The sequence below is a fragment of the Epinephelus lanceolatus genome, chromosome 20 (assembly GCF_041903045.1).
Source record: "Epinephelus lanceolatus isolate andai-2023 chromosome 20, ASM4190304v1, whole genome shotgun sequence".
NCBI lineage: Eukaryota > Metazoa > Chordata > Actinopteri > Perciformes > Serranidae > Epinephelus > Epinephelus lanceolatus.
In genome coordinates this window covers 13,210,001-13,221,805 of record NC_135753.1, presented here as the reverse complement: position 1 = coordinate 13,221,805, position 11,805 = coordinate 13,210,001, and the positions used below count along the sequence as shown (strand labels likewise).

Below are 11,805 nucleotides of genomic sequence, written 5' to 3'. Positions count from 1 at the left end.
ATGTGGGTGTTTTAAGCCAAAACACTCATCTTCTTCTAACCATAACCAAGTGGTTTCACCGGTGTTGCTAAGAAACATGAAGTTTTGAGTTGCAAAATAATGTACATATGTAACAGATCCATGGTTTCAGAAATGTATAATGCAAATATTTTTCCCACTGTGGGTTGTTTTAATGCAGACGCATTAAATCAGATCAGCGTAGTCTGCCTTGTGTGCCATGTGCATTTGAGTCCTTACTGAGTGGTTTTGTAGTGGATATTGCTGCCGTGATTTGATGAGTTTAAACCATTAGTTTTACCCTTGATTGCCCTGCTCCTGCCCGCCTCAACCCAGGACTTGTTCTGATTAATGCTGTGACTTATTAAATTAAGACTGACTACTATTTTTGTAAGCAGTAGTGGAGTTGTCATTTCTCAGCCTCTTTCTTGCCTGGGTGAAACAGGTTTATTTAAAGGTCCACAACTTCTGTTAAATCATCCCTAAAACAAACTTTATTACAATATTAACTTACTTTGTGGTACAGCCCTGAGGTTACAACCCCTGCAAACGTGTCAACAATGCTCCCTTAGTTTATTATTGATTTCCCCATTTAAAAAAATACCACCACAGATGCTTTGTAATCTTAAAACTGGGTTGTCATTCTGGGAAATGGGAGCTTTAATTCTTTTTATTAGTTTAATTTCCAGCTGCAGGGAAGTTTTAAGGTTTGGCTTTTCTGAAAGCGCTGAAATGTTGTGATAGCTGCACCACATTTATTCAGATTTCAAGATGGCTTTGGTCCACTGACACTCATATCTGTTCAGCAACCACAGTCTCAGACAAAAACAGAAATAGAATCTTCAGATCAAGGTGTTAAAGTTCCCCACACAGTGAAAATGAAACCACTGCCTAAACCCTGAGCTCAAAAACCTTGTGAAATATACCATTAAAGTCAGCTACAGAGAAGATTCAATCAACAAAAAGTAAATGTAAATGGCAAGTTCAGTGACAGATGACTCTTCACTGATTACATTTATTTTACCACATTTCATGACAGGGGAGATGAAAAAGAGGAAAGGCAAAAAGCCATATCAAACACAGTCCAACTTTCAACCCACTTAATGGAGTCCAATCAGTCAAACTAGCTGCAGCTGCCCTACAAAGGGCACCTGACTGATTACACTGCAGCCCACCTGGCCTCAGTTGAGTAGTGGACCTCAAAGGAAATACTTTAAATTTAAAATCAGCAAAAAAATCACACACAAAAGGAATCAAAAGGTCTCATTAAAATACAATAATTTTTTTTCCCCCAGTTGAAACAGTTTAAAATTCAGATAAGACCAGCCTTTAAAATTAATGATAGGGTGAAAAACCAAACCTGTGTTGCATCATCCACTTTTATTCAACCTCCTCCACCAGAATATGAACTCAAGGAGAGAATTTTAGACAGTTATTGGACAAATACATCTCTTTAATAAGCTGTGAGAACGTAGTGTATTGTCCCTGTGGATATAATAAAGAACTGGAAACTAACTCAAAGATGTCACCCATTCACTTGAAATAAAAATTGCTGTCTGACCACTGGGCTAAAAAAGTTTTTTAGCTTTTAATGAGCCATCAATTTTACTTCGGGATGATGTTACACCCATAAAAAGACCTTTTTTAGGTTCTGGCAAAGCTTTAAAAATATAATACCTTAATGAATTAAAAATAAATTCACAACATAAAGTGTATTAATTGACCTGGTTTGCAGATAGATCTTTTTCAGTCACCAGAAGAAAATGTTGGCATTGTCCATTTCTGCAAACCATGACTATGTTTCATACATATCATATCAATGTTTCTAAAGTGACGTAATATATATACTGACTTTGCCATCTGGAGATAGTGGGGATGGCAGATGGCAGGTCACCTAGGCGAGGTGTCTGCCAAGCTGCAGACCACTGTGCGAGGTTGTGATTCATCAGGTCAATGCTATGTTCCCAGCAGCTTCTTAGGCACCCAGCATGGGTGCTTTGTACCGACTTGTTGCTGATTTTCCTTTGCAGCTTTTTGGGTCCGAAAAAGCGGTTGTTTTTACTGAGACATTGCAGCTTTTTCTGCTGTGATTTAGCCCCCCAAACGGTGCATTTTTAGCCAAAAGATAATCTTTTCCTGTTAACCTCAGCCTTAATTGAAGTTTTAACGTATCTGCTCCATAATAATGTGGAAATTATAACATATCCATGGTTCGTAGAAACATTCAATGCTGACTTTTTTCTGGTGATTGGCTTGATTTTTTGAAACTGAGAAGTATATACAAAGTGACAGTAATGTCAGTTTCCCATTTAGCCCTGTGAGTGGCCACCAGCTTTTAGCATCACCTGTTTTTTGATTGATGTGCGGATGAACTTTGCTATGGCACTTTATGGGGTCTTTAATCAAAATGAGAATAGCACACTGAAGAAACTATACTAATATTGTAAAAGTCAAATATGTTGCCAAAGTGTAACAGATTCTTCTCACGCTGGTGAATTTTAATAGCTTTATAAAAGAAAACATGCATATAAATAAAGAATTTTCTAAATCCGTAAAGGAGAGTGTAATCCCTCAGCTTAATTAAAAAAAAACATCTAATTTTGATTCAAAGGAAAAAAACATCCAATTTACAGAATTTCAGTTAAGTCTCTAAAACCACTGGGCCTATTTGGCATCTTTTTCCCCACAGTTTCACTCGCTCAAACTGCACATTCATCCTGATGATGTAGTATTATATAACAAGTTTTATGCTCCCTCTCTTTATCGAGCTGCTAATAAGGGATGCAAGTAGCGTTTTAGTGGAGATTCACACTCATTTTTCCAATATGACTCCCGTTAGGATTGGATTTGGCCCAGTGACAAATGAGACATCAATTGATGAGGAGACATTTCTGCTCAATCCAATTATAATAGAGTCAGGGGAGAGACACGCTAAGGACATGTCAAACAATCAATTATTAATAATGGAGGTGCTTTCCTCTTGTTTTTGTTTTTAAGTGTCTTCTGGCAACAAAGACACACGAAACGAGCTCATTTATCCTTCTGTTTCATCTTTAGTGTGTGGATCAATTTTTGTGTGGATCAATGCCTGTGAGAGAATGACCACCTCGTTAAAAGCCCTTCACAATCAACCCCATCCACAGGATAAATGATTGCATTGCATATTTACATGTAAACTATGGATATATTACATTAGAAGGTCCAATATGAAGCAGATATGTTGAAACTTTACATTTCTTTATGTTTCAGTTTTCAAATATATGTTGTGACAATGTTGTGGTTACCGTGGTTATGTTTAAGCACAAAACAACTTGATTAGGGTTAAGAAAATACCATGTTTTGGCTTAAAGTGCCTGGTTTGGTCACTACAAACACAACTGGAAATGTCCCGAACTCTTGTTAAAAATGACCTGCTTTTGTCACCACAAGAAAGCTGGAAATGTCTCAAACTTTTCTTTAAAAGGACCTGCTTTTGTCGCTGCAAACATGGTTTGAGATGTCCCAAACGTCAGTTAAAAGTTACTGCTTTTGTTACCACCAACAAAGTTAGAAATGTCCTGACATCTTGTTGAAAAGACAACAACCAAAAAAACACTTTCGTCACTACAAACAAAGCTGGAAATATCCTGACATCTTTTTAAAAAATACCTACTTTCATCACTACAGACATGGCTGGGTATGTCCTAAACTTTCATAAAAAATTACTTGCTTTTGTCACTACAAGAACACTGGAAATGTCCTACATTTGTTGTTACAAACATGGCTGGCAATGTCTGCAATTATTGTGTGTGTGTGCGGCTCTGCACATGAGTCTGATATGAGTGCTGACTTGTGATGATAATGAATATGATGTTGATTTAGATTCAAGGCAGTAAGATGAGTTTTGGTTGTGGTTGTGGACTGGATGTACTTTGTTGTTTGCTATAGTTTCATCTGTGCGTTTATGTGTAAATAGGCTTGGCCTGTTGTGTGTGAATGTTAGAGTGGGATCAGAGGGGTTAATCTGAGCAAGCATGTGTTCGTGTTCATGCATGTACTGTAGATGTGACTGTGTGGCGTCGGAATAAAAAAAGTGCTCCGCAACGTTATTTAATACATCAGTAATATTGTCTGTTTCAATGCATATGCCCCCCCACCCCCTCCGCGTGACTTGAAATTATGCCCCCCCCCCTTGTTCAGATGCGTTCCGCAGTCCATGATAAAGATAACCTGCTTTTGTCACTACAGCAATGCTAGAAATGTCCCAAACTCTTGTTAAAAATAATACCTGCTCATGTCGCAACAACAATGCTGGAAATGTGCCAAACTTTTTTTTTCTTCTTCTTCTTTTTTTTTTTTTTTTTTTTTTATTCCTGCATTTGTTATTATAAACATGGCTGGGAATCTTGTTATAAAGGACCTGCTATTGTCACTACAAACAGCTTGAAATGTCGCAAACTTCCGTCAAAAATTGCTGCTTTTGTTACCTCAAACACAGCTGGAAATGTCCTGACATCTTTTTAAAAAATACCCGCTTTCATCACTTCAAACAAAGCTGAAAATGTCTTGAACTCTCATTTCAAAATGACCTGCTGTTGTCACTACAAAAACACTTGAAATGTCTCAAACTCTTGTTTAAAATGACCTGCTTTTGTTGCTACCAACATAGCTTGAAATGACCCAAACATCAGTTGAAAATTCCTGCTTTTGTTGCTAAAAACACAGCTGGAAATGTCCCAGACTCTTATTGAAAAATACCCACTTTTGTTGTTACAAATATGGCTAAAAATGTCCCGAACTCATTAAAAAATACCTGCTTTTGTTACCACAAACGCAGCTGGAAATGTCCTGGTATCATGTTAAAAAATACCCACTTTAGTTACTACAAACACGTCTGGGAAAGTCCTGAACTCACTTTTGTTGGTCTCAAACAGTCCACCTGATGAGACAGTCAGCTCAGATATATGTAATCTGAACTACGTCACCTTATAAATGTTGATATGATACATATGAAATCTACAAATGTTTATATCCATGGTTTGCAGAAATGTACCAATGCCAGCATTTTTATTCCAGTGATTTTGGCTGTCACAATGAATAACAACATCAAATTGCAGCGTCTTTATCATTTTGATATCTTAAGAGTATGCTGAAAGTGCCATTACATTGACTCTATGCAGAAATGAATGAACGTAGCACTGTATTATCAAAAAAAAAGTCAATATTTAGTTGTACCTTTTGAATTCTCAGCTGGAATAATGTTGACGACATTTGTTGAGTTGTTGACTAAAATTTCAGACAGACTTAAAATATGCACATTATGACCAGGTTAATCTGATTTGGGTCCGTGGGGCAGAAACTATCCAGCTGTGAAGTGAATCTGTATAATAATGGAGGCTATCTTAGCTGATGTAACACTGAAAACTTCCACTGCCAGGTTGATAATTATCCTGCGCCGAACCCATCATATCCTGAGTTACTTCATCAACTGGATCTCTCAGGCGGAACTGTGTGAAAGGGTGGGTGACAGACAATTTTCTGCAGAAATTAAACTTGGCTGTGCTTCAAAAATAAACAAACCTGCAAATAATCGAGTGAGGGCACACATATGGAACAATTTTGAGTATATTAAACGAGAAATATAAACACAGCCAGCTGTCTTTTACTAAGAAATGAGATTACAAGAATTTCTTATGCGTAGTGCTGTGAGATTTTTTTGAGCTGAGCAGTGTTAGGCCTCCAACTTGCTATCAACTTTTCAGTATAATTCAATTAAAATGTGAACACTGTGTCCTGACATCCCATCACAACAGTGTAACAATTTATTATACAATCTCACATAAAGGGTATTGCTGTTAGTCTGGATGTCTGGGCCTGATAATCAGTCGTTCATATTTAATCTGTTTGATTACGTAATCTTTGTCTCTGCAAGTGATAAGGCCATGGCTCGCTCACTTCTCTGTTTCTGTGTTTATAATTGCACCCAGACAGACAGACTCAAACACACGTTTACACACACACACACACACACACACACACACACACACACACACACACACCACACCACACCACACCACACCACACACAAAGCAGCCCTGAATCAATCTAAAAGAATATATTCATGGTGAAAAGGGCCAGGGCCAGTTTGCTATGAATGCTATGAAAGGATCACTTCACTCATATTGCATACCAGATCATATTTTGGGAAAACGCAAACACAGTGAGAAAAAAAGTGTGGCCTATTCTGTCATTTAAATGATGCCCCTTGCCCGCTTCTATTACAGCAGGGCTCTGATACAAAAAGATAAGTTGTTTTGTGCAGCTGAAAAAGTTCAACCCGGCTGGACTTTTGATGCAACATTTTTCAGCATCACTATAATTGTATCTTCCAAGTAGAATACACTGCAGTGGGAAGAACAGGTAATTCTATGGTTAACGTCTTGATTGTCAAGATAGCAGGTAAAATAGTTGTTACTGTGATAACTTGAGGAGATAAAGACATGGATGAACAATAACTTTCTCCAACTGAACAGTAATAAAACAGAGGCACTTCTCATTGGCACCCCACACCAGGTTCAGTCTTCACCTATATCCCAACTTACCTTTGACGGCCAGCTCGTCCCTCTCTCCTCCTCAATTAAAAATCTGGGGGGTCGGTTTGAACCCCACTTGACCTTCAATGACCATATAAAACACCTGTGCGAGACCTCATTCTACCATCTTCGCAACATCTTCAGACTCCGCCCCACTTTAACCCTCCCAGATGCAGAGAAGCTAGTCCATGCCTTTATCTCCTCGAGACTGGACTACTGCAACAGACTCTTCATCGGGATTCCTGGCAAGAACATCCAGAAGTTGCAATACATCCAGAACAGTGCTGCCAAGGTCCTGATGAGAGTCCGTAAACATGAGCACATACAGTAACTCCCATTCTACACTCACTGCACTGGCTCCCTGTCTCATCCCGGATCAATTAAATCCTGCTGCTCACCCACAAATGCATCAATGGACACGCACCTCTCTACCTACAAGAACTAATCACTCCACAATCCTCCACCCGCACCCTCAGATCTGCAGGCAGCCTACTTCTCCGAGTCCCCAGCACCAAGCTCTGCACCATGGGAGACCGAGCCTTTTGCTCGGACGCACCACGTTTGTGGAACAACCTCCCTCTCCAGCTGAGGGCTGTACAGAGCCTGGACTCTTTTAAAGAAGGCCTGAAAACCAAGGGGCACAAACCCTGGTCCTGTGTTTGATGGCTTGTACACCACCCTGACTAACTCCCTGCACAGACTTTGCGCATCTTCGTGCTATGTCACCTGACTTCCTCCTTTGCCTCCATCATATGATGAAAACAGCCGGGATGCATTGGTCATGTGATCACAGTGTCCTAGCTCATGGTTACGTAGGTTAAATACAAATTATAGAACATTACTTTTCATAGGTAAGATCGAAAACACTGAATGAGAATAGCCAGATTTATGTGAGCCTTCACAAATCATAAACCGGGGAATTTTAATCATCTTTACCATCATTCCATATGCTGTGAACATGGCATGAAGTCCAGCCAAAATGACCTCCCTGCAGCACTGGATTAGTGAATTGTTGGTCTTTAAAGGTCATGCACCGGGGCTGCTGGCTAATAGGAGAGCTAGGACAGAGCAGGTCCCCTCACATGTGGAAAAACTACTGATGTTTGAGCCTGGAGATGTGCATTAATCTAAATCTTGATAAAAATCGGATGATAGAACTACTACTTCATGTAAGCCTAACATCTTCCTGGGATAGAATACTGTATACCATATTTTATGCCTGGTTCACACTACACAACATTTCTGTCCATTCTAACAGTCACGATGTCAGATTAGGCGATTGTGGAGTCATAAAATCATGCCGCGACTTGGCCGACAGACATGACACACTACGTGATGGTACACACCAATCATCCCTGGTCGTCTTTCATGATGTGTGTGATGTCATCGGGTTATTCTTGTCCTATTTTTATTACCTTTGCAATTATTTCAGTCACTGTGTCTGTTCATGTGCCAGCTGAAATGTTATTGTAGTAACATAAAAAGCACCAGCAGATGGCAGGAGCTACATTTGAAGTACCGAATGCAAACATGCAAGTCACTGAATCCACAACAAGTTCCTGCAAATGTTTCACAAAAAAAGCCTCTTTAGAAAATGAAGGGGGTGGTTGTGAACACCATAAAGAAAATCAAACATGCAAGATTTTCTGTTGGAACGTCGTGAGGCGTCCCAGACGTGGTGTTGGTCATCATCTACTATGACACACTACACGAGATGAAACAACAGATTATCGTGTACAACTCTCGTTGTCATTCACGATCCTTGCCAACACTGCACATCGCTGCGTTGGGCTATGATCGGGCTGATATCTGTAGTGTGAACCAGGCATAATACATCAAGGTATGTTTGTCAGAATGAGACTATAAGGAAATCTTCATGGTGGAAAGCATGAAATCAAATAAAGATAATTATTAATGAATAGATACATAAAATTTGACAAGAATCGGACATGTTTTCGAGTCTGCTAAGCATATTGATGGAGTGATTTGAAATGGTTTTATGGACATTTTTAAACTTTATCCTGCTGTGAAAACGTATTACTGTTACAATCAACCACTATAAATTCAAGTTTACCTCAGCCTCTGCAATCAAGGAGCAAACTACAAACTTTTTACAGCCACTTATAAATCCCGCAAGACTTGAATACCCAAAACAAATATACCTCACCCAAACTCTAAAAGTTATTCTGAGAAGCTGCCCAGATGTGTAGTGAGACATGTATTAGTAATGACTTTTTGTCTGTGTTTGTGTATGTATGTTTTTGTAGCCTACAGCTCATTATTCATTCATGGCTGTCAGTTGTGATATTCCACTCTAACGCTCCAAATGCTGTTTGTTTCTCACCGAGACGAAGGCTGTAATGTAGAATGTTAATCTGTTTCCCTCCCTGTAAATAATGCCTGTGTTAATAATTTATGGATTAATCAACACATGTGGAGTAAAGAGATTGAGAGAGAAAATGACACAGAGCTCCAAAAGGAACACACACACACACACACTTTGGGTGAAGTAAATAGAAAAAGACTGAGACAGTTAAATCTGTTTGTGACATGATTTCATTTGTTACGTAAGCAAACAAAAATACATCTGGAGACAACACAAAACCACGTTTCCACTAAACAAAGAGAAACAGCAGAAACATCGAGACAACTCAAAACAATGAAATCAGTTTATGTCCCTCAACATGGTGAAATGTGCTTTTATTGGCTTCCATAACAGTCCCAGCATCGACGACAGAGAGCCTATACGCCGCAAAGTTCAAATAAAGGCATGATAAAAACCTTCTCAGCTCTAAAATTGCATAAAATTGTTTGACAAATCTTTAATACTCTGTATCAAATCCTCAAATATCAGGCGTGGAAATGGGGTCAGGAAAAAAATGCTTACCCCGCTTCTTCAGCCGAATTATCGCCGAAAAAAGAAAGAGTAATCCTGCTAACAGTAGCTACGCAGTTGAACCGACAAAATAACTTATGGCCCCGTTTACAAAAACACGCACCAAACAATTAATGAAATCTCCGCCAAAGAACGCTGTGCTTCTCCAAATTGTTCCTGAATCATTTCTCAGATTAAGAAAGAACATTATTTAGTTACGTAACAAAGATACTTCATCAATATAAGCAAAAAGCTTGACCTATTTAAGTGGCTTTTTTGTGTGTAATATCAACATGAAGCACTATGCTTAGCCCTATTCTCCTGCTGTGCATACAGTGCCTCTGGTAAACAGAGTGAGACTGGCATTTAGTGTGTATCCCTGTTTACTGACTTCACAGAGCGATGATAACCTGTCCTTGGATTAAAACGTCCCAGCTTGTATCTAAGAGTCTCACTGCAACTTTGACCTTTTGACTATTGAAAGAATTCGGTTGTTAATTGGAGACCTGCGTCCTGCTTGTCACTATTGTAAAACATTCAGCTCCTGTTGTTGTTCCTCTTTTTATTCCCTGTAGTGAGCCACCAGAATCAGTTTGGGTTTGGGGGTGTTAGCAGCAGGAGTGTGGGAAGCAGCAGAGTGTCTATTCAATGGAGGTGGAAGTGGAGATGATGCGATGTGATTGGGTCCCTCCGAGGACCCGTGGATAGATTTGGGCGAGGGCAGGACTGAAGAGGGGGCAGGAGCCGACACGTGTTGTTCCTTATCCTGGCGGACGGTGCGGAGCGTCTTGGTCGGCCGTGAAAATGTCTTTATGGTGGAGCCTCGCTCGGGGGTGGAGCAGCTAAGGAACGCCCTGAAGCACCTGTAGAACTACACACAAACAGACACATACAGGATTACAGTCATTATTAAGAGTGTAGCAGTTGTGCACAAAAATAATAATGGGACTAGCAGTACTCATTATAGGACTCATGATTGTAAAAATAGTGAAACCAGGAAAGACATCATCAGTGAACATGAATACAAACACTTTTTAAGTAAAGAGATTTTAGTTAAATTCATATATTAGATTAATCTAAAGAGATAGAATAAATAAGGTCATGGCCCTGGTGGTAGAGATGGTGATGGTGGAGGGCACAAGCAGTAAAACATGTAGTTTAAATATCCTTCTGCTAAGGTTGTGATTTTTTGATAGAAAAGCCTTCAAACGGATTCTACTCAAAAACATAATAATGATAATTATAATAATAATAATGATGATAATAATAGCTAAGAGACCTTAGAGAGATGAGCTACAATGATTAACAACTGATTGAACTTGTGCTAAATGTTTCTTTATTGACAGTAATCAAATAGCTGATTGATATTGCTATATGGAATAGTATCATAAGCAGTACATCTAGCTGTAGTAATATAGTCACGGTATTTGTAAAAAGTAGTAGTAGGGGTAACCAGCCCAGTCGCCAAAATTCTTTACACTACATATTATGTTACATCTGTACATTTCATAGGTATGACATAGTTCACTTTACAGGTATATGAGCTTCACATCAGGAGGTAGAAGTAATGGTGGACGAAGTGACACCTAGACGAGACAGCTGCCAAGCAGCAGACAGCAGCAGACCATTGTGACCAACAAAAGCATTATGTTTTCCATCCCAAACCAAAGGTTTTTGTGCCTGAAACCTAACCACACCTTAACCTAACCACACCTTAAGCTAACCACACCTAAACCTAATCACAGCGAAACATTGAGAAATGTTAAGCTTCAACATATCGGCTATGAAACATGCAAATGTAACATTTCCTTAGTTTCCAGAAAAATACAATGCCAACATTTATTCTGGCAACTGTGTTTCAGCAAAAAAATAATGGTAGCAGTAGAAGTACATATGGTGGCAGTAGTTGTGTGGTACTAGTGTATGTGATAGTAGTAGAAGAACTCAAAGAAGTAACTGTCATAGCGATAGTTGAAGTAGCGGTTAATTAGCAAAGGGATGATATTTATATGACGCAGTGAGCTATCATGCAAGGTTCTGGTAGACAGGAGTAGTTGTAGTGGTAGTTGTAGCAGTAGAATAGTACTAGTAGAAGTAGCATTAGCAGAAGTAGTAGCATTAGCAGTAGATAGTAGTGGTAGTAGTAGTATCAGTAGCATTAGCAGTAGTAGTAGTAGCATTAGCAGTAGATAGTAGTGGTAGTAGTAGTAATATCAGTAGCAGTAGTAGTAATAGTAGCATTAGCAGTAGATAGTAGTGGTAGTAGTAGTAGTAGTAGTATCAGTAGTAGTAGTAGTAGTAGTAGCATTAGCAGTAGATAGTAGTGGTAGTAGTAGCCTATCAGTAGCATTAGCAGTAGCA

The 11,805-nt window shown here is 39.1% G+C and overlaps 1 protein-coding gene across 1 annotated transcript in view; it reads right to left on the bottom strand.

Moving 5' to 3' along the window:
* Positions 1–9,107: 9,107 nt before the first annotated feature.
* Positions 9,108–11,805, bottom strand: part of tmtopsb (teleost multiple tissue opsin b) — a 60,399-nt gene continuing 57,701 nt past the window's right edge. The window contains exon 4 of the mRNA XM_033638384.2: positions 9,108–10,315. Coding sequence (XP_033494275.2) covers positions 10,007–10,315 — 309 coding nt within the window. The 3' untranslated portion in view covers positions 9,108–10,006. The remainder of the gene's footprint in view (positions 10,316–11,805) is intronic.